Below are 23,119 nucleotides of genomic sequence, written 5' to 3' on the forward strand. Positions count from 1 at the left end.
GGGGGGGGGGGGGGTTTATCAGCTGATCCGTCTGGAGGAACACCGTCCTCGTCTCGGTGCAGCTGGCTGCCGTCCACACCCCACAGCTCCTTCTGGATCAGATGTCCAAACAAAAAAACTGCTTCCTGTTTTAAACAATTTCACCACTTCCTGAACCTCTTTATTGTGGGGACTGGCTGCAGTTAAGACTGGAGGTAAATATAAACCAGGGGTGGGCAGTCCTGGTCCTCAGGGCCACCATCCTGCATGTTTTACTTGTTTCTCTGCTCCAACACTCCTGATTTGAATCGATGGGCGATTAACAGGAGAACATGAAGAGGTGATTTAACCACAACTCCTTTTATTTTCCTTTAAAATAACCATTTCTACGCTGTTAGCATCAGGGAAATCCCTTCGTACAATGTTCGACGTCGCTGTGAAGCGCAGGGCTTAACCGTTTTTTAAAAAAATAGGGCGACACCGTCCCCTCAGATCAAGAAACATCCAGTTTTCAAGCCGACTAAATCTTTGAAAAGTTGCAGTGTAAATTTTTGCAGCTTTTAAAGTCATTTTCGTGTCGCGTCCGATCAAACGGAGCAAACAGGAAGTGGAAGTTTTATCTGTCGAGACCAAACGTGATGGAAAGACTCCTCTCCTCGTGTTAAAGAACAAATAAAACAAAGGGAGGGAAAGTCTTGTTCGCCAGCGTTATCGGAGGTCTGGAGCTCATTTACAGGATTCGGTTTGTTTTGCCTTATTTAATAAAATAACTGCTTTGGATTTTTGCACACCCCCCCATAAATTAGGACTTAAATGAAGGATTTTCCTGTTCTGATGCATATGGGATATATATGTTTGTTTAGTTTTTTTTTTCCTGTGGGTCAACAGCCGGAGAACGACTCGGCCTCTGATGCTCTGAAGTTCACCTGATGACCCGGGCGGGGCGAAGTCGAGCGTTTTCTGACTCCCAACGCCGACGCCTTCGCCCCGTTACAACCCGTGAGCGGGACCAGGGAGATGTACGGGTTTAACGAACCCGCCGTTCGAAGGCGTGACCGATGGAGACGCGCCGCTCTGCGAGCTCCTCTTGTGTGTCTCGCTGACTTGGAGTGACTCCCTGAACTATTTCGGTTCCTAGTTTCTGTTTCTCACAGCGGCAGGTTTGCCAGAGATGAGGAAGCAATCAATATCTACATGAAAGAGAAACTATGAGCTCCTCTTTGCCTTAGTAAGATCAATGAAGCAGCTTCCTCTTGTTCCTCGCAGTGTTTAGATATCCCCCAGCCCTCGCAGCTTCAGCCTCGGCACATTTCCCCGCCCGGCTGCAGAGCCTCGTTGGCCGCTGAAGGTCACGGAAGGTTTTTGTTATGGGAAAGTTGGTCCGGCGTTCCTGCCACTGATGACTTCCTGCTTTCTGCATAACCTGCCTCTGCCTGTTTTAGGCGTTCGTGAATCAAAACGTTGGGCTCCTTCAGGTTTTTGGGTTTTCTAACTTTTACATTTTTATAACTATTTAACTTTATTTACAGATTTATCCCCACAGAAACACGATGAGGAAACATTCTCCTCCTGTGAATCTATTCTGCTACATTTCCATTTTAGCAGCCATTCTGCTACATTTAGCCTCTAGCTAGCCTTTTGACACTTTAAGTTAGCATTTTGTTGCTTCTAGCTTTTAGCTAGACTGGTGATACTTTAACTAGGTTTTTACTGCCGTTAAATACCAGTTTGCTACTTTTGGCTTTTAGCTAGCATTTTGTTTATTTCAGCTTTTGGCTTGTGTTTTGCTCCTTAGCCTTTAGCTGGTGTTAGCTTCAGTTTACCTCAGCTTGTCAGGATTCACTCTGTAGTTTCTAACTTTTGTTTTGTGTCTGGTCGTACCTAAAATGCTGAGTCAAAATATTTTCCACTGGAAAACGAAACATTAAAAACAGGAAGTTTTGGTTTAAGTGGCTGCAACGAGGACTTGTCTTTGTGAAGACGTTTCAGCATCTCGGCTGTTTGAACATCGACAGTTAAAATTTTAGGATTTTTATCCGTTTTTGGAGCCGTCAGCTCCGTGACGGTGAGCCAGGTAATAAAAGCAACATTCAGCCTGTCGGCGTGTTGTCCGTCTGACCCGGCGTCTCGGAGCGTTTACGTACCTTGGGTGGGACGTAGAACTCCAGCAGGAACTTCTCCCCCCCGTCCTCCCTCCTGGTCTTCCTGAGCAGCAGGCGACACTTCTGCCACTGAGCGGCACCCATGCAGTTTGTGTCGTCGGCCACCATGAACCGCAGCGCCCCCTCCCTCTGGACCTCCAGCAGCTCGGCCTTGTGGCCCTGAGAACCTCTGGGGAGTCGCAGCTTTTGGGACCACCTCTCTCCCCCTCCGGTCTCCCCGCCCCCTCCTCCTCCTCCTCCCCCGTTTGCCCTCCTGTTCCCCGGGGGGGCGTCGGGTTCGGGGGAGGCCCGCCTGTGCCACATCTCCTTCACGCCGTCCACGACGCACAGGCTCATGTTCCTCAGGGAGAAGCCCTTCTTGAAGCGAGCCTTGGGGTGGCTGACGGAAACGTCCTCCGAGCTGCGGGACTGTCCCAGGACAGACACTTTGTGGGTCGCCTGTGGGCCTCGGGAGGCGGTGCCACCACTGCCTCCCCCGTCTATCCCTCCCCCTCCACTGTCCATGCTGTCCAGGGACTCGCTGGAGGCCCCCGTGTCCTTGCGCCTCTGGTAGAGATCGTGTCCGTAGCTCAGAGGGCAGCCCTGGATTCCCAGGAAAGGGACGATGCTGTACTTCGGTGGCGCGTTGCAGCCGTCCTCCCCCGGCGAGGACGCCCGCTTCTCCCTCGCCTGGGTCAGCGCGGCGCAGAAGCACTCCAGGAAGTGGTTGGCGAAATGCTGCGAGAAGCTGGCGTCGGCGCCGGGCGAGTCGTAGCACGGGTTCTCGGACAGGAAGCGCTGGAACTTGTCGGCGAAGTCGGCGGCGGAGGCTCGGGCGTGGAGCTCGCAGAACTCTCTCCAGTCAGGCAGCGGGCACGAGGAGGAAAGCTCCGGGCTGCCGGGCGCCACCGCTCCGTTCATCACTGGGCCATGCCAACCCGCCCAGGAGAGGCTGAGGAGAAGAGGAGCAGAGAGATGAGAGACAGCGTGAAGAAGAAACAAGACGTGTGACAGAAGCAGCAGCAGCCCAGACATCTTTACGTGGAAATAAAGTCATCTGTGACGCGTTTGTCACTGAAACACGGCAGAAGGGTTGACTTTTAGATTTCAAAATCACCTTCAACTTCAAAGTACGGCAAGCCATTTTATCATATAATTACACAGGATCTTTAAAGCAGACTTTCAAGTTCAAACGGAATCATGAAGCTCTATCAGCTGTGATTCTTTTACCTCTGAGTGTTTTCATTCGGAGCAGATTACCCATCGATACAAACCAATGGTCGGGCTTCTTTTCAGATTTTATAAATATTTTGAAGGTTTTGTTTTGTTGTTGTTGTTGTTTTTCCGTCCTGCGCTCTGAGGCGTGTTTGTTTGCATGAATCGGCTTCCTCCCTCTCTGCCAGACCGCATCACATCACGGCTTAAACTTTTCGCTACAGTGGCGACCTAACGCAAAGTCAAGATGACATCGTGTCGGCGGCGGCGGCATCCAACCAGCGCTTTCAGCCCCCCACCCCCACCCCCCACCTCGTCCCGCTCTGCCTCTGCAGTGACTAATACGGCCTCGGCCAGCGGTGCCAAACAAGCCGGCCGGCGCGTGTTGCTCTGATTATTTGCTGCGGATAAGGAGGAGATGTCGTGCGAGGCGAGCGGACACTCTGAGACCCCCGGGGAGGGCGTGGGGGGGAGGGGCTTAGCCTTTCATCAGGAATGTTGCACTTAAATAAACCACTGCGGGGCTTCTCCTCGGAGCAGCTGTGGTTTCAGACAGTTGAACCCGTCCAGGTTTGAGACCGTAGACCGGAGCGCCGGCTGCTCTCTGGAGCCCCACGTCTCTGCTTCGTGCGGGGAGAGACTCCTGGACGCCGAGGCTCGGCGTGGACGTCTCCTGGAAACCCTGAGACGGTCGGAGACAGCGGGAAGCGGGATTAAAGAACAACAATAAAGGGACAGCAGCGAAGGAAACGCGCTTCTTGTCTGCACGGACGCACCGACGGGAATCCAAAGCTCCTACACTGAGGAAGTTACACCTTCCTTCACCTTTTTTTCAATGGAAAGTTGCATTTTTATTTCTTTATAAAATATTACAAACAGGAGCACAGAATACGTGATCCAGTGAACTAAAGGGTTTCTGTGTTAGTCAGAAGTGAAGTGAACGAGCTGGCGACCAAAACTCCATCAGCAGGAGCGGGCCGGGGTCACGGTGGGGTCGATGTAATCCCACCCCGACAGGTTTCCCCACAGCCAGAGAGGTAATGGAGGGGATGGTGGGGGGATGGTGGTGGTGGGGGGGGTTTAATTTAGTGACTAATTACGAGACGCCGACTTGTTTGGTGTTTTGACGCGCGAGGAAGCACCCTCAGCTCCCCCATTCACTGGAGCAGACGCTCGTTCATTCAGGCGACATCTGCAAGCCAAACTGCTAATCAGCATGTGTTGTAATAATCACCCCCCCAACACACACACACACACACACACACACACATCCCCGACCCCGCCGTGTGACTGAACCTGTGGGCGTGTCTGCGCCGCCGTCGCTGGCAAGCAAGTCAATACCCATTCAGCTATTTAAAACCCATCACTCGGCCAACTTTCCACCCATTCAGCAGAAACACACACACACACAGAGGTGTGTTTCTAAAACTCCTGCCCTTCCACACAGATGAGGATGTGCCTTGCTGGAGGATATCGAACCGTTCACACACACACACACGCAGCCACTCATCGAGTCAGCATGAAACTCAAGACGAAACCCTCCGGAGGAAGTGGACGGCGTTCGGGTTTTTCTGAGGCTCAGCAGACTCCTGGATGTGAGGTTAAAACGATGACGAGGAGGGCAGAAACAAGAAAAACACAAAAGTGTTGGAGGTCAAGAAAAAAAAAAAAAAAAAAAGAGGAAGGAGTGACGGAAAATAGCCGTGTATTTGCTTGAAAGGCAGATTTAAAAGTGGGGGCTGCAAACAGTTTGAAGTCAGAGGACTGATCAAGTCAAGGGATCCTCTTAAATGGAATAAGAATGAGTCACAACGAGCTCCTTCCATTTTATTGCTGATATCGCAAATCCACGCGTGATCCGTTTGCGCTCGAGGTCTGCGTCGCAGAAGACCCTCAGCTACAACCACACCAATTCTTAGCCCGTTATCTGCCGTTACAGCAGCAGAGTCTGCGAGTTAGAGTCCTTGTTGTGTTAAGGACGATCAGCTGTGGCGGCCATCTTGAATCGGGTTGACACCGAAAAGCTAATGAGCCGTAGACGTATGTCCAGGGATCACTGCCTGAAGGTGTCATTAAGATCTGCCCAGTGGTTCATGAGATATTCTGCTGACACGACAAGGATAATAAAAACACGGCGACTAAACTCTCAGCAGTTCCACTATCAGCCACACGGGGCACCAGTGAGCCAATCGTCAGAGAGTAAACCAAGTTTTAATACGAAGCTCTTCTTTTTTTAATTAAATGGTTGGTTTGGGACTTTACTGTCAACTCAAACGCCTCCGTGGCTCAGCAGCACATGGTGGTGCTCATGGAGACGACCGCCTTTAAGAAGGACAGAAGAAGAAACGAAAACAGCAGAACAGCAGCTAAAAGCTCAAAGTAGCACAAAAACAACAGAAAAAGGGCATGTTCACTGAAGTAGGTTTAAAACAGAAAAATGTTTTTGAAGGAACTGAAGAGATCCTAATGTGTTTCTATTGGGGGGGGAGACTAAAAATAAAAGTGAAATATTCTGAAAAGTATAAAAGTTCAAAAAACCAGAAGCAGCAGCAGCAACTGAACGCACGGTCAGCTTGTTTTAAAGCTCTTACTTTAAAAAAAAATTTACAAAACAGGAGGCTATGTCCATTGGTGGATGATGGGGTGTATGTGTGTGTGTGTGTTTGGGGGGGGTTCCTCCACAAACCAGCTGCTAAAACATTCAGGAACTGTGGAGGTGGAGGAGACGACATACAGGAGGAGGAGGGAGGATCATGGGGGGCCTGAAAGTGTTCACCTCCATCCTTCAAACCTCAGAGGCTCTTTCCCTTCCTGTATCTGTTGTAAAAATCTCCTCCTCCTCCTCCTCCTCCTCCTCACCCGGGGGAGCGGGGCTGATATCTCTGTCAGATGCTTGGGAGTCCTGTCTGTAACAGTAAACTGACTCTGGAGGAGAGGAGGAGGTGGAGAGAAGGAGGAGGAGGGGGGAGCGATCAGCTACAGCCTGCATCCCTCCACTTCACAGAACCCCACATGGATGACGGCGCTGCAGAGCTGCTGAGGAGATCACGCCGCCGCAGTCACAGCTCCGCGCTCGCTCGCAGACAAACGCTGCGTGTGCTCCTCACCCCCAGGGGTGGGCGGGGGGCGGAGTTCGAGCCCAGCCGCGTTCTCTGGTGGCCCTTTCCCACTGGCGCCTCGACAGCACAGCTCCACTCTGTCCAACTCGGTTCCAGTGGTTCTCCGTCTAGTAAATTCGAGCGGCACCACACTCCTAACCAGCTGGTGGCGGTAATGCAACATTAAGCTGCTTGCCGGCCGCCATTAGACAGGTAGAAGAAAAGAAGACCCCGAGAAGACACGCAACACGACAATGGAGGACGTGAAGGCGATAAGTCGGTGACTTTTTGTCAGATTTAAAGAAGAGGAGACCCGGAAAAGGCTGCGGGCAGCGAGGCGAAACAACGACGAAAACAACGAAGGAGATTGGGAGGAGGAGCAAAAGGAGGATTTCAACCAATCAGGTCCAATCCAAAAACTCCTGATCGAGGCGGGGACAACAAACGTCCCTCGTGCTTCGAAACACGCCTGACTTTGATGTCAGCGCTCAGAATATACGCCCGGGGAGCAGCTCAGCAACAGCCGCACCAAATTTTAGGTCCATATCGCCATTTTTAGGAGTTCTGTTGGCAGCCATCTTGAATCAGGCTGACTCCGAGCGGTAATCGGTTGCAGGCATACGTCAAGTTGTCGCTTTTCTTTAAAGCTGCTCCAGCGGTTTATGAGAGGAAAACACACAGAGACCGAGGCGATGGCGAAGATGGCGACGATGGCGACGATGCTGAAATCCAGACAAGCGTTGTCCGGAGTCCAACATGGAGGACAAGGGTTGTTTTGAAGACGGGACGCCTCGGAGAGACAACAGAACTTGGAATGAAAGACGGACACGCGAGATAAAAACCTCAGGAGGCCGGAGGAGGAGGAGGAGGAGGAGGACTCCCGACCTCACCTACGGTCAGATCTGCTGACTTCAGAGCAGCCAGCCGGCGACCTTTGACCTGAGCTCTGATAACCTCCTCAGCGAGCCTGGATGTGTGGGAGCAGAGTGCCTCCATTGGCAGTCAGAGCGGAGGGGCGTGGCCACGCGACCACCACGACGTCCAAAACAAGGAAACAAGCGTCCCCCACAGGCGGCCGCTCCTCCTCTCCCATTGGCTCACACTGAGCGCGTGGGAGACGGACGCTGCAGCGACGACTTCCACTTCCTGTCTCTCACCCACCGGGTCTAACTAATCCCACAGATGACCACAAGCCTCTCAGAGACAGAAATATTAAATAACCTGCCTGTGTTTGTGTGTGTTAGTTACAGGAATAGATCAAATTTAGGCGATGTGAAAAACAGCCACAGGGACGCCAGAAGAATCAAATATTACGATTTTATTCTTTGCGTTTGTGACTCCTTCTGGCAGAATGAGGCACAAAGAGGAATTTGTCATTATTGAGTTATTATTATTTTCAGATTCTGCGTCTCAGAAGCTTCGAAATGAGACGGGGTTTGTTGAAATTTGGCGATTTCTCGTCTGGGAAACAAGCTGGTTTTGTTTTACGGGAGCGCCGGTCTGAAAACTGGGTTTTCATCCGTCTGAAGTGACGCCATCGGGGGTCAGACGCCATCGTCTGAGAATCCCCGAAGCGTCACAGTGACACTGAAACGTTATACGAAGGGATTTTCCGGCAGAGAAAAAAGGTCAATTTGAAAAAAAATTAAAAGGTTTACTTCCGAAGACAAACTCTGCTAAAAAAAACTTGGAATCAAAAGGAGATGTAAAACTTCCTCAACTAAAAAAGAAAATCTATATTTCCGCTCATGTTGCACAGTGCTCATCCTGCGCCGCGGGTCACGGTGTGATGAACACACACTTCTCTAACACGTGCTTCACACGGCAGGGTTTTAAAATCGTCGGCCAATTTTTCAAAAACCTGAAAGACCGATTTCACTCACGAACATTCAGGTTCCAGACAGGAAATCCCGTAAAAACCCTGCGATACCGTATGTGAATTTAGTCAACAAACATGGCCGAAAAAGTTACCGAGGACATCAGCTCCTCCCCTCATCGTTTCGGTTCTGATACGCCTCACACGAAATGTTGAACAAACATTCGTGCGTCTAAAAATAGTGGAACAATTTCCGAATAATGTTCTTCAACGGAAAACTGGGAGGACTTTGAACATCCCATCATCTACAGTTCATAATATCATCCAAAGATTCCAAAAATCAGGAGAAATCTCTGAGGTCAAAGGTCAACAGAGTGAAAGTCAGGTTTGGATGCCGTGACCTTCGGGCCCTCAGGGGCCGCTGCAGTAAAACCAGGTCCGGTTCTGTTCTGAGCGTCACTGCATGGACTCAGGGACCCTTCCACGGATCGTTGTCTGTAAACACCGTTCACCCTGACATCCAGGAATGCTAAAGCTCTATCAGGCAAACAAGAAGCCAGATGTGAACGCCATCCAGGAACGCCGCCATTTTATCTGAGTCCAAGCTCATTTAAAATGGAAAACTGTTCTGTGGTCAGATGACCATCAGTTCAAAGACCTGCCTCTCAGATGGTATGGGGGTGCATTAGTGCCTCTTACACAACTGGAAAGGAGCCATCAGTGCAGAAACATAAATCTGCTCCCGTCCAGCAAAGATCCAGGACCGCCGAGGCAGACCGGAATGGGACAACATCCCTCTAAAACCTCCTCAGCTCCCAGATGTTTACAGATGTTAGAGGAAGAGGAGGGAAACACGGTCCGGTCATACATGTGCCGCCGCCAAAATAAATGAACAAAAAATTCAAAATGGCTCCTGAGTTTGCTGTTTGCTGTCCAGGAGATTCAGGAGATTCACAAATCAGCAAATACACGCAGTCAGGCCAGACCCGGTCCAGATGAGGTCACAGCAGGGGGGGTCCAGAACCACCACAGAAACCTGAATCCAGAGACAAGCTCCCCCTTCAGAGGAACGGCCCTCGGACCTTCTTATTTTAGAGGGTTCCACCTGTAGGGACGGGAGGCACAGGAGGAGGAGGAGGAGGATCCTCTGATTCGGGTCACCTGAGGAGGAAGAGCTGAGCCCAGAAGGCCCTCAATCCTGCTGAGAGATCCGGACTCACTGAGCTTCATCTGCAGGGAGCTCAGTGAGACGATACATGAGAGAAAGTCAATATGAGGCCTGGACCGGGCCTGCAGCAGGCCCACAGAACCTCCAGAACCCCCTCCAGAGGAGGAGGAAGGAGGAGGAAGAGGAGGAGGACTTCATGAATGGGATTGTTCTGCAGCCTCTGACAGCTCCGGGTCCAGACTGCAGATCCATGAATGGGAGTCAGAACAATGAGTCCGGATCAGCAGAACCCATCAGGGCCCCGGATCTTGTCCCAGGACTGACCCCCCCATCCCTTCCTCCTCCTCCTCTTCATCCCTCAGAGGTATAAAAGGAGGCACAAAAAAAATGAGGATGATTCAAATGAAAACAAACAGGAGAAATAATTAAAAAATAAAAATCACGCAGCAGCCGGGCGGACTCACCTCAACGGAACAGGGCTGGTTTCATGGAGCCGAAGCCCCCCCCCCCTCCCCGGCCCGGTTCGGTTCGGTTCGGCTCAGAGTCCAGAACCCGCCATGGTTCCGCCTCCCGGGGTTCTCCTGGAGCTCTTCGGTCCCGCTTCACAGGAGCTCGGAGGCGGCCAGGTCCTCCTCCATCTCCCCGCTGCTGAACACTGAGCTCCGGAGCTCCGAGGAGCGGCAAAAAAACCTCCGACATTAAACTGCTTCCGGCTCGGACCTTCAAAATAAAACTCCCGAGCTGCCGGACGCAGGGTGGCTCTCGGCTACTACCACCACCACACCAGACATTAGCTCGATATCTGTAAAACTCACAGAGTTAGAAGCATTTTTTTTATGTTTTCTAACCGAGGCGGCCATCTTTGCTGGGGCTGACTGTACTCATACATCCAATATGTATATAATAAATTCATCCAGTGGTTCATGAGATATTTTGCTGACAGACACACACACACACACAGACTTGCCTAATAACCCCCTAAAAAGTTATATTTATAGTTCTTAAAATCAAAATGTAAGTTTTATTTATATATATATATTACACATTTAAAACCAAAGTGCTGCAGAGTGAAGCCAGACAACAACACAACAAAAAAATTAAATTAAATTAAATAAAAACAGAAGTTTGTCGAACACTGAGCGCCGCACACACAAATATAAACATAAAACAGCTGAAGTATAAAAATCCACATAAGTTGTGAACACAGCGTGCGTCCGGTGGACAAAAATCGGTTTTTGACACGATGGGATTTTAAATTTAACCTTAAAGTTGAGTTTTTATTTCTAAAGCAACACAAGAAGCTCGTTGAGGACCCTTTATCACCCGGTGCTGTTTGTGAGGGGTTTTATTTTGAAGGCGCACTAAAACCTTGTCATAATCTGTGTCTTTGGTCAAACTGACCTCAGCTTCCTCCACCAGGGTGTGTGTGTGTGTGTGTGTGTGGGGGGGGGGGGGGGGGTGCATATGTGTGTGAGACTAATCAGTTGAACACACCTTCACATTAAGGCTACAACCTTTGTCAAAATCCGAGCTGATCTGTGTGTCCTTGTGTTTGAGCAGGGATGGACCTTATCTGGTTAATTTACCCAGCACCCACACACACACACACACACACACACACACCAGCAGACTGACAGGGAAAACACACACTTGGTTTGTAATTCAGCCCAGCAGCAGATGCACTGACCAGCTGGTTAAGGAACCCAAACAAACAGTGACAGCCGTGACGGACGCCTCTCCTCGTGTGTTTTCACACAAACTGAAGCAAAGCGAGGAGCTTTTTGGGACGAGGCTCGGATCGACACAGAGAGCCCTGCGCCCAAAACGCTTCAACACTTAAATGTGTCACAAATCAAACCGCGTGACGACAGATACGCAGGGGTTTTAGACTTGTCTGGACAGAGTTGTAGTCGTTGTGGCGAAAACAACACAGTATGTGTTGTGAATGACTCTCAGCTACCACCACGCCAAATCTTAACTCAACATATCTAAAACTGGCTGAGTTATAGCCTCGTCTGTGTTGGCTAATGTCAATTAGCTGTGGCAACCATCTTGGATCAGATTGACTCCAAAAGTTAATCAGTTGTAGACGAACACCCAATGATCACTTCACGAAAGTTTCAATAAAATCCCTCAGGCGGTTCACGAGATATTTTGCTAACAGACAGACTGAGTTGACGCCAAACGATTCATGGGGAATTTTTCAAACGAGGATCTCGAGCGATCGGTTCGCGCTCAGAGTATCCGTTCGAGATCACTCTCAGCTACCGACTTAGTTGCTTGTTTTTTAGGAAACAGGTGGACGTTGTTGCCTTGACTTCTGGTGAGATCAGCCTGATTATAATCCGCCCTGAGAGGATTTAATCTGCTGGGTTAAGGCCTGAAACAGTAACCCGGTTCGGCTACGAGCAGGTGACGTCGGCGGGGGGAGGCGGAGGAGGAGGAGGAGGTGGAAGAGGAGGAGGAGCGTCTGAAAACAGCTGGCCAGGCTGGGAGCAATCAACATCTTACCTGCAGCAGATGACTCTTGAAAGGAGTTTAACTCGGACGAGCTAACAACCGGTCTTATAGAGGTCAAACTGGATCTTCAGATAAAACAAATCAAACATTGTCGGGTTTACATTATGTGCTGATTCTGACAGGTGATACTCCTGCTGGACGGGCCCCACGGACGCATACAGGAAGTGCTACAGCTAGCCGCTTCACGCTTGCAAACAACTGTAGAATTATACAAAAGCAATAAGTAATATCTGACATGAAAGTTTTAAAACGGTGAAACTGCTACGAGGTTTTTTTTTTAGGTTGGAGTCGGTTTAAAGATGGCAGCAATCCACCCGCTCAGACTAGCCATTAGCTCATGAACCCAGTTAGAGCTGATCTATGTTTCTCCAACGTGAGGCTCGTCCAAAAGCCATCCACAACAGGTAAGATATTGATTGTTCATAACGTTTCAACAGGTCTGAACTATCCCTTTAAGGTCCCATCCACGCGTTCTAAAGTAAAACCCTGCGGTCACACAGCGCTCCTCTATCCCTCTGTCCACTGAAACCCAGACACGTAAGGACACGTAAGGACAAGATTGGACCGTTTTTCTAGGTTTGTCCCGCTCCGTCCCGCTCCTGTCCTCCGTGGTCTTCAGACCTGAGAAGAAACTGCAGGCGGCGATGAAAACGAAACAAGTTCTGGGAGAATCTTCACCTCGAACCTGTCAGGCGAACCCAGTGTTCAGACTCACCTTGATTCCAGGAATAAAATAATTTGTTTTAAAATAAAAAGAAACAAAATAAAACAATAACAAAAATCCAAAACGCTAAGAACACGATGGACAAGACATAAGGGAAACCAGGCAGCGCACGAAGCGACCAGGGAGCAGCGAGTAAAATGGAGGAAATAACCAGGTTTTAAAAGCATGGTCATTAGGGGAAGCTGCACAGGTGAGGGAATACAGACTAGGAGCAGGTGGAGATGGGCGGGGCAGGAAAACAGGTGATAACAGAGGACGAGTGAATACTGACATGAAACAACAACACAAGGAGCAAAAACAAAACAAGAAGACAACGAATCGACAAAATAAAAGAAGCAATAAACCCAAACGGAAACATGAACCTTTATTAGAAAATGTGCTTAAAGAAACATGTCCAGTGCAGACAGGACATAAGACGTCATCCTGGTTTGGACAATTTGTAGACTTTGTTGTCAAACCGAGGCGATTCTTTACAAAACGTCCTGAAGTTTTGTGCAAAAATATTATCAACAGCAGAGAGCCGCTCGTTTAAAACTAACAATAATTAGGATGTTTTATGGGTCAGTTAAAAACTTCTAAGCACATTGGCTATCAGATTTTAGTTTTCTGAAAGCAGGTTGATGTGGAGACTTTTCCGTCTCTCCTTGTTGTTTGTTGTTTTTCAGGAGAAGCCTTTAATTTGACGCCTCGGAGCCCCGAACAGACGAGGGGCGCCTTAATGAGACGGAACGAGTCGTGGTGCTGAGTGAGGGCAGGCCTCCCTCCGGAGAACCTCGCCTCTTATTGATCCTGAAAAAAAACAAACAACACACACACTTCCTGCCAGGAGAGCGAATCAACGGGAGCCCTGAGGGGGGGGCCTCCCGCATCACGTGTTTCACTCCCTGCCCTCTGAACGCCTCATCGCCGTCTCCTCTTTTAATTCCTCTCCCCCTCTCGTAAGCAGGAAGTGGTGTTTTTTTTTCCTCCCCTCTGTCTGATGCTGTTGGAGACAGATTTAGACCTTCAGCTGATTTCCTGTGAAAGCGTTTAAAGAGGCTGAGATGGAGATCGGTCTCCCGGCACCGTTTGAGGGTCAATCCGCCAGCGGCTCCTGACCACGGATGTGCTCAGATAACTAATAAAGTTTCCCGTCCGGCAGCAAAGTGACTTGAAGAAAGACGGGCGAAACGACTCTGTTAACTTCCACCGTCCAGAGCCGAAGCCGAATGCCGGAGTGCTGCTGTGAGCCGGGCGGCGGGCGGCAGGCGGCGGGCAGCAGGCGGCGGGCGGTGGGCGCTGCACCATCCAATATGAAAGTCCCGCCTCCCAGCTCGCGCCGCAACACGACACTTTTCTCAAACTCTTTAGAAAAGACGTCTCTGAACAGACAGCTGCAGGGTAAAACTGATGTGCATCAACAACAATCAGCACCTGAAACCAAAACCTGAAGGATTTTATTTATTATTTTTTGTTTTTATTAAGAAAAATGTCCCATTCGTTTACATGGAGGGGGCGGGGCTTAAAAACTGTACCGCGGCCAGCCCACAGGGGGCGCTCGACCGTAATTATGACTTCAGCTTCAGGCTTCTGGTCCTGGATCTGGTTCTAATACGTCTCAGAGTTTGAAAATATGAGATGGAAATGCTTTGAGCCACACCGGCGCCACAATGAGACTAGTGGGCGGAGCCACGGATGTAAACAGCTCTACCTTTCGGCCATGTTTCTGAGGCGAACGTCAACATCTGGAAGGGGTTTTACAGTGAGCTGCATCCATGGAACATGGAAACAACCTGGAGAAAATAATTTAATCAATGTCCTGTTCTTCCTCTGTGTGTGTGTGTGTGTGTTTGTGTGTTTGTGTGTATGTGTGTGTGTGTGTGTGTCGGGTTGCAGACTGGTGTAAAGATGTGATCACAGTCAGGTTAGTCAGTCTGACTCACAAACGTTCACCTGAAATGACTTCAACGAGGCGCCGAGTTAATAATACTCTGATCCTCAGCTGACCTGCTGGTGTGTGTATGCATGTGTGTGTGTGAGTGTGTGTGCGCGTGTGTGTGTGTGTGCTTCCTGTGTCACCCTGTACCTGTGTTTGTGTCTCCCCCGCTGAGCTGGCGGGAGGGGAAGCATGACGCGAGCGATGATGTCGCTCCTGAGGCTCCAGCCAAAGATAGAGCAGGAAACCGTCACCGTAAACAACAACAACAACAACAGGAAAAAGAGCAGCTGGTGGTGCACACGGGGTGGAAGGAAAGCTCACCGATTATCAGGCAACAAATAAAAACATTTTTAAAAATTTAAAAAGGGTCCTTTAACGAGGAAACTGCTGAAGATATTTTGAAGAGAAATCCATCATCAACTTTGTTATAATCTAAGAAAATGTTCACATTCTGATCATTAAACTGTGTATGAAGTGTTAAAACAGACAAGATTTAAAAAAAAAACATTAGTTGCTCATTATGGTCACCATGGTAACCACTCACCTGTGTCCGTCGCTCCCTGACTGCTCTCTTAAGAGAGGAAAAAAATCAAATTTAGGCCTCAAACAAACAGCTGCTGTGTGAAAATCTATAAGTTGTGTCTTTGAACTCGAGTCGTGAGCTTCAGGGGACTCCGATGGTCGCGCACGTGAGCTCTTACGCGTGCACGGTCCTTCGTGGAGGCGATACGACGAGTTAAAGAGGAAACTCTGAGCTGACATTTAACCCGGAGGCTGTGGAGGCGTGGGCGGGCGCTCCCCGCGCTCTGAGGGGATTGGAGGCAAAACTGTAAGTCCTTCAGCGGTGAGAGACACGCTGGACGAAAAGAGGACAAAAACGCCTTCGTTCTGATGTATGATCTGTACGTGTATGGAAAAAAAAGTTGTGGGAGTAAGAAGAGTTGATTTGCAACCTCAAAGGATGAGCGCTGCGTGGAAAAATCTCCCAAAATCACAAAACTTCAACTGTGATTCTGTAATTTGCTTTTATTCTTGCAATCATACGTCACCAATTGGCCTCTAACAAACACAGTCCAGTGAGTTTCCACCTTAAAGCTGTAATAGTTGTCAAAATATGTTTTTCATTGTTTATGATGATAATTTTTTGGTATATTTGTATCATCTGTGATGAAAATTAACCTCTGAATACGCATCATTCACAACTAAAAGTCCACCAGGTAGTTAGCAGAGAAATGATCACAGTCGTGTTTTGTTGCCAACAATTAAGAGTCGTTTGTTTACATTCGAACACCGACGAGTTCACTCCAGATATCGAGTCGGTGAAATAATCCCCGGATGTAAACGGAGTCGGAGGGAGAACGATGGAGTTGGGGCTGACGAGGGGCCACGTGTCCGAATGATTCAGCCGGAGAACACCAGAGTGCAGGGGTGCGTTTAGGGGAGGCCTGTTTCCATGGCAACGTGGACGATGGAGGGGGGGTGAGGATAAGGAGTGGAGGTAAAACAGCGTGATCCAAACAGAGATGCTGAAATGTTTTCTCTTTCTTCCTGAATTAAAAGTCTCTCTCTCTCTCACACACACACACACACATAAACACTCCCACACACTCTTTGTATCCACGCAACAGTCCTCAGCGGTTTCTGGTCTGAGCTTCTTTCACACAAAGGAGAGAAATCCTGAACCGAGGGTCGGTTCAGTGGAAGACCTGAATGAGGTTTTTTCATCCGCAGAGGAATGGATGAATGAACGAGTGAAGGAATGCATGAATGAATAAAGATGACGCCTCCGAACAGGAGAGGAGAGGAGAAACCTCACCTGCCGAGCAGAGGCAGGCCTCAAACCGAGTGTTTACATAATTCACCTCCCTGCAGGAGGCAGAGGAGCCAAGGAGCTGAGGAGCTGAGGAACCGAGGAGCCGAGGAGGCGCCACAACAAACCGACGAAACGAAGAATCCCGACTGTTTTCTCTCTCAGTCCACACGAGTGGAACTCCGTTCTCCGGGGGTCCGATCTGCTGCATGTTCTAGACGTGTTCTCGCTCTAAAACACCCGCTTTCAATGGGCGACTTGTGGCTGTGCTCCTGGAGAACTCAGTGATTCAGTGAGGAGGCAATTAAACGATTTGAATCAGGTGTGTTGGAGCAGGAACTCGTCTGAATCTGCTTCACTGCTCCGGTTAAACTTCCAAAATTATTTCTCAGTTTGTAAGCGAGGATCGAAATCAGCCTGAGCTCAAAATGGAGCCGAAACCTCGTTGGTTTCACGTCCAAAGCAAATCTTTGAGGGTATTTATTATGTTTTCAGGATGCAAACTGTTAAAGAGAGAGAAGAACCAACGTTACAGAGCTTCAGTCGAGTTTCTGTTCAACGATTCGCCCTTTTCCAGCTGGGGCGCCGAAAACCCAAAGTCTGAGGGAGTTTCTGATCCTGATGTCAGTCGTGGACCTGAGGGTCGTTCCTTACCCTTCAGCCAGCTGAGCTCACCTGTTCCTCAGGTGTCCATCGGTCCCTCGGCTGTCTCCGCTCCTGATTCGTTCGTCTCCTCGCGCCCTCGGGTCGCTCTGAGCCTCCCTCTGAGGGATGCTCCCGGATGATGGAGGGGGGAAAATAAAGAAGCAGGCTGACGCAAGCGACTTTTTGGGAAGCAGAAATTTTTTTTTTTTTATTTAAAAAGGACGAGGTTTCTGAAACAATCAACATGGTTGGTAATAATGACTTTGCTGCCCTCTGCTGAAGGCCGACTGGAAATGAAAATATGAGATAATCTAATATTCAGTCCTGTTTTTCTTGACATTTTTTCTTTGTTTACTGAGTGGAAGAGTAAAAACATGAAGGAGACGGGGGAGGGGGCATCAGTCCATAAAAAACCTCTGACCGCTGCAAGAAAAATAACATCAGCTTATTAAGACTTTTGTTATTCCAGCTGATGATGATGATGATGGGCAGCTGGAGAAGCTGAGATAAGGAGTAAGGAGGTGGGGGTGATGGTGGTGGTACAGTGTGTACGCAGCTGAGTCTGGGGTTAAAGGTGAACGGCGCTGTGGAGGGCAGAGCGGGGCTGTAATGGTGCTGAGGTGGCTGCTCCCATTGATAAGCAAAAAAAAAACATGAAGCTTAAGGTGCAGCAGGAGGAGGAGGAAGAGGAGGAGTGCCGGGCTATAATGGCTCCACGCTGACAGGAGGGCCCTCATGAATAATGCAGCCTAATTCAGTTCTGTGATGAGACCACCGAGGTCTGAACCCCCCCATCAGCAGACTGGGATGTTTGTTTTAATAGAGCAGACATTAGTCGGTCGAAGAACTCAGAAACATTCACCCTTTGAGGATGACGCCACCAAAGAGCAAGAGTTTAACTACTTATTCTAACGTTAGTAGGAGGACCAACGCTGGGGCTACTTCGATCTACAACACCTCATGGAAGAAGCTGGATAAAGCTCGGGATAAAGGAGATCCGAGGCACCGGCGGATCCAGAGGGCCGGAGCGCATCCGTAATTTTCTCTGTGTAACCAAAACTGGCTTTAAGTGGCTCAAACAAGTGATTCATGTATTGTCCTGTGATTGCCATATCTGTAAGATGAAAACGCCACAAAACAAATGATTGCATAGTCTTTATTAGAATACATCTGCAAAGACAGAAAAGGGAGGAGTAAGCAGGTAAACATGCACAGAAATACACTTAAAGTTTCTGACTTCTTAACCGTTAAATCAACAGAACCTGGTCTGCAGTCAGTAATGATAAGCTGACTTCAGAACCAAACACAATAAATGAAATTTCACCTTTTGATCCGTTATAATTTTGTCTAATCCAACCTGTAAACGCACCAATTCCACCACCTTCACTTACTTTTACTCCTACATAAACCCTGTTAACCCCAAACACCTCTTCATTGATTACAACACGAGTATCCTGGTCCCCTTCGGTGCCGCAAAGTAAACAGTTTCTCTTCAGATTTAAGCCAAAGCACACAGAGAATATCAGTGATTATTGCATTTTAGTTTATCTCGTTAATCCAAAAGCAAAAAGAGCCTGAAGTTACAGCACAACTAGATCAGGAAACTGGAAACTAAAACCCTCTTTTTTTTGTTTAAACAACAACCCACAGCCCTTAAGCTCCCCCTAGTGGAGACTTTCGATACTACAGGAACAGAAAAGCAGTAAGCGTCTCGGCGGGACATGCATGCTGGGAGGCTCGTGCAGCTCAGAGGTTCTGCTCGTCCTCGTGGAATTGGTGGAGGTGGTCGGCGTACCTGAGGAACAGAAACAAACAAAAAGGTGGATTTAGATCGCAGGTCTGGGGGAGACCGCAGGTGGACGGCGAGACGCGAGCTCACTTCTTAGCGCAGAAGGCGGTGCAGTCCCTGCCAATGCTCTCGCTCCAGGCCGTCTTGTACAGCACCTGCAAGAAGCGGAGAGAGGTGAGAGGGTGAACCCCGCGCCTTCGGGGAGCCCAACGCGTCGGGCCGGAAAGCGTTTCCCTCACCAAGAAGACCAGGCAGTGCAGGAACAGAGTGTAGAAGAAGGCGATGGTTCTGGCCGTCTTGTTGGAGAGGATCCCACGTCCCTGAAAGAAAGAGAAACCAACGGAAACGTCAGGACCCCGACTCGGATCGGACGAGACGACGGCGGGTCTGAACCAGCGGCTCACCAGGCTGAGGGTTGCTTTATCCCAAGGACTGAGGCTCAGGTAGCGGCGCTGACGCTCCTGCAGACAGACGACAAAAAACTCATCTGTGAGCGATAATAACGTTAAAGTGAAGATCGGGTCTGAGGGGCTGAAAAGAATGTTTAGGAGCATGAGTGCGATGTGGAGCCGTGTGGATTTTACTCATCTTAGAACCATTTAATATTTACGGCCTCGCGCTCCTCAAAGAGACGTACACACCGCCGCCACTCTTGAGTTATTATTATTTACAAATTCTGCGTCTCAGAAGCTTCAAAATGAGCCGGAGTTTGTTGACATTCAGCGATTTATCACCCGGGAAACAAGCCGGTTTAAAAACTGGATCCGTTTTTTATTCTGGAGGGAGGTCGTCGGGAATTAAAGCCACGTGTTTGAAAAAAGGAGAATCCCTGAAGCGTCAGAGTGATGCCAAACGTTATACGAAGGGATTTCCCGGCAGAGAAAAAAGGCCAATTTAAAAGGAAATTAAAAGGTTTACTTCTGAAGATAAACCTGCTAGAAAACTTATTTATTTCTACTTTAGTTGGCTGGATGGTGTCTTTTACGCAGATCTCAGTTAAAAATCAATGGATTTGTTTATCTTAGAAGAATTTAATGAAATAAATATAATATTTAAGGCAACTTCCCAGACCTACCTGTTAGAAAACTTTGATTTAAAGGATTATTTGGAATTTAGTTCCTGGGATCATCAGATGGAGACATTTCAAGTTGCAATTACAGCAAAAATCAACATTTCTTGTTTTTTTTTTCCTCCACTGCAGCCTGAGCTCTTTCTGGTCACATATTTTACCTCAATATCTGTAAAATCCACTGAGTTGGAGCCACTAATGTGTTTGTTGTTGCGTCCATTTTGACTCAAAGTTAATCAGCTGTAGACGCACGTCCAGTGACTGCTTTTTTTTTGAGTTTCTGTAAAATCGGTCTCTGAGTGACAACAAACTAATCTGGGGGAAGATAAGACGCCGGGTTCTGTGGCGGGATGGACTCGGAGCTAAAGTCAGGCTTCCTGTGTGAGGTGTGTGTGTGTGTGTGCGGGCGCCGGTCCCGACCCGCTTGCTGAAGGAGGAAAACGGATCCAGTCTCTCCTCGTACTGGGAGGAGTAGCGCATCACCGTGTCGTCGCTGCCGCCGGCCTGCAACGTGAGAGAAGGGACACGAGCCGCGGTGAGTTTGTTTGTTTTTCTTTCTTCTTCCTGTAAACGTCGGAGCGACGCGTTGACGTTCGGCGGCGGGACAGACCTTCCCCGCGTAGCCCTGCAGGAACTTGATTTTCTCGTAGAGCTTGATGTTGTCGGCCCTCATGCTGTCCAGCTCGCTCTGCAGGGCCTGCATGGTCTGCTGCATGGAGCGGCTCTCCTGCAGGGAGGGGGTCAGAGGGAGCACGCACACACACACACACACATACAGGGAGGAGGTCAGAGGGAGCACGCACACACACACACACACAGGGAGGAGGAGGAGTTGATTCCTCTAAGAGACAAACAGGAAATCGTGCTCTCTGTGTTCGTGTGCCTCACAGCTTCCAGCTCCTGGTTGCGGGAGCGAAACCTCTCCCTCTGGCTGGAGATGATGGAGAGCAGGGAGTCCATCTGGCCCTGGGGGAGCTCGAGGTGGGGGCTCGGGCCCGAACCTGCTGACGAACAAGCAGCAGTTAGAAACTCGCAGCTTTCAAAGAACGAACCTCACATCCAGTCAGACCCGTTTCTTCTCCGCACAAATAAAACTTTATTAATAAAACAAACGAAGAGTCCTCGTTTTAACCGGCTTCCTGTTAACAGACGAGCTTCTACATTCAAGTCATGAAGTCGGCTCTCAGTCGCGTGACGAACATTGTGTCATTTTGTTCTCGTAGCCGCTTCTCGACACTATTATTAATATCATTATTATTTTTACTCTAACTACAGAGTTTAAACAGAAAGCTAGATATGTTAGCGTGTAGCACGAGTGCGTTTAAAAACAGCCTTAAATCAACTGAACAAAAATGTGAAGCTAATAAACTTGAGCACAGGAAGTAAAGGACATTAGTGTTTGGTTGGTTATTTCTCTGCTGTAACGATGCTTCTCACCAAAACTCGCTAAAAACCTTTTTTATTTTCCTTTAAATGGATCAAAACTTTCAGCTCATTCTGCTCCTGACTCTTGTTTGGTGTTTATTGGATTGGACGATTGAGGCCTGAAGAAACGAGGTGCATCAGCAGCTTCATTTGTTTAACAAGTGGCCTCGGTAGCATGTGGAAGAACCATACACAGCCACAACAGCCTGGCACCTCCTCCTCCTCCTCCTCCTCATGCCGACCAGTGTTTGTCGTGTCGGTCAGCTGAGCTGACCCCCCCAGGTGTTCAGTGGGGTTCAGGTCAGTCCGTCCTCTTCACCCCCAAACCGTGGAGGTGGTCTCTGATAAAACCCGGCTCTGTGGAGGTGAGCGCTGGCATCATGGAGGACAGAGTTCAGTCCCAGACTGCGGAGGTGTGGGATCACTGCTGGTTCCTCTCAGGTGTCTGAAGGACCAGAAGCTCGACACCAGAGGCAATAAGAGGATGAGGCGTTTTTTTATGAGCACGACCCACAAACTGAACTCTGCTGCTCAACCTACAGATGGATTTTACCAACAAATATGGCGCTGTTTAAAGAGAAATAAACAGTAAAGGATTTGGTGTGAAGAAGAATTGTTCCAGCAAAGAAATAACTAACCAAACACAACTTTCCTGACTTCCTGTGCTTCAGTTTCCCTATAAAAACTGAACATTGGAAGCTGGTTTCTAAGGTTTTAGAAGGAGAAACACCTCGCCCCGTCTTTCTCCCGGGACGTACCTTTAAACGCCGCCGTGGCCTCTTTGATGGGCTCCGGGATGTCGGCCGCCTCCGAGCCGTCCGCGTCGGGGCGCGAGAGGGAGGACAGGGCCTGGATGGTGCTCAGGTCGTGCTCCAGCTTGCCGATCAGCTCCTTCTGCTCGGCGCTGGTCCGCACGACGGCCGAGAACTCCGCCCGGAGCTCGGCGTAGCGGCCTGCGGGGACGCACAGATCAGGTTAGCGCTGGCGTTCGTCTCACAGAAACAAACAAACGGAAGCAGCGGTCGGGACGACTCACCTGAAGAAGCCGGAAACGGACGCGTCATTCCGAGACCCTAACGAGCTCAACTGACCTCTTTTCTCTGAGAATACTTTTGTTTTTTTAGAACCATCCACGTTCAAGAAAAGAAAAACTACAAAAGCACACTTTTAGTATTTGTATAAAAGAGATTTACTTCAATTATCACACCTAGGGTGCATGTGAATAATAATAATAATAATAATAATAATAATAATAATGATGATGAATCAAATGTCAATCATAACAAATACATTGTGAACGTTTCATACAGTGATATTGCTTTTCAATGTTTGTAGAAGGGACTGTTTTACAGTGCTGAGAACAAACAACATGATACGTTTAGTAAATAGAAGGCTAAAGAAACAATGATACATGAGGAAAACAACAAAAACAAACAAACAAAAAAAAACAAAAGTAGGGAGACCCCGAAGGACAGAGACTTGGAAAAAAAATAAAATAAAATTACAAACATCTTAGGAGTGACAGAAGTGCTTATAAAAACCAACCAACCAAAAGGAGAAGAAGAAATCAAAAACATCGTAACATCCCTTTACAGTCATGCAGCCTTTTGTACGACGACACGCTCACACTCACACAACGAGCAGTGGGACACGTGATGAGGATTATTACTTCCACGTTGTTCATGACGAGTCGGAGGAAGGCGAAAACGGAAAAGAATTCAAAAAGTTCATCTAGAAACACTCCGAAGTTTTCTAAAGCCTCAACGAGCATCTTAAAGCTTTCCAAAAGAGGGGAGGGGGGG

General features: G+C 48.8%; 2 protein-coding genes across 4 annotated transcripts in view; both read right to left on the reverse strand.

The window, feature by feature from the left end:
* The window catches only part of LOC108240837 (SH2B adapter protein 2), a 17,330-nt gene extending 7,262 nt beyond the window's left edge, over window positions 1-10,068 (reverse strand). For all 3 annotated transcript variants that reach the window (XM_017424633.3, XM_037979420.1, XM_037979417.1), the window contains exons 1-2: window positions 9,882-10,068; window positions 2,124-3,072 (exon numbers count right to left, since the gene is read on the reverse strand). In XM_017424633.3, coding sequence (XP_017280122.1) covers window positions 2,124-3,041 — 918 coding nt within the window. In that variant the 5' untranslated portion in view covers window positions 3,042-3,072; window positions 9,882-10,068. The remainder of the gene's footprint in view (window positions 1-2,123; window positions 3,073-9,881) is intronic.
* An 8,108-nt stretch (window positions 10,069-18,176) lies between these two features.
* Window positions 18,177-23,113, reverse strand: cux1b (cut-like homeobox 1b). The gene is made up of 8 exons (XM_037980095.1): window positions 22,076-23,113; window positions 20,781-20,893; window positions 20,503-20,619; window positions 20,313-20,396; window positions 19,228-19,284; window positions 19,063-19,143; window positions 18,914-18,978; window positions 18,177-18,829 (listed from the first exon to the last, which is right to left on the reverse strand). Exons 2-8 carry the CDS (start codon window positions 20,850-20,852, stop codon window positions 18,781-18,783), a joined length of 525 nt encoding a protein of 174 aa, XP_037836023.1. The 5' UTR covers window positions 20,853-20,893; window positions 22,076-23,113; the 3' UTR covers window positions 18,177-18,780.
* Between the last annotated feature and the right edge of the window lie 6 nt (window positions 23,114-23,119).

The sequence above is a fragment of the Kryptolebias marmoratus genome, linkage group LG2 (assembly GCF_001649575.2).
Source record: "Kryptolebias marmoratus isolate JLee-2015 linkage group LG2, ASM164957v2, whole genome shotgun sequence".
NCBI lineage: Eukaryota > Metazoa > Chordata > Actinopteri > Cyprinodontiformes > Rivulidae > Kryptolebias > Kryptolebias marmoratus.

Coding starts and splice junctions, on each gene's coding strand:
- cux1b (XM_037980095.1), bottom strand. CDS start 20,852: ATGGACTCCCTGCTCTCCATCATCTCCAGCCAGAGGGAGAGGTTTCGC. Junction 20,620..20,780: donor GCAACCAGGAGCTGGAAGCT/GTGAGGCACACG, acceptor CCCTCCCTGCAG/GAGAGCCGCTCCATGCAGCA. Junction 18,979..19,062: donor TGCACTGCCTGGTCTTCTTG/GTGAGGGAAACG, acceptor CGCTTCTTGCAG/GTGCTGTACAAGACGGCCTG.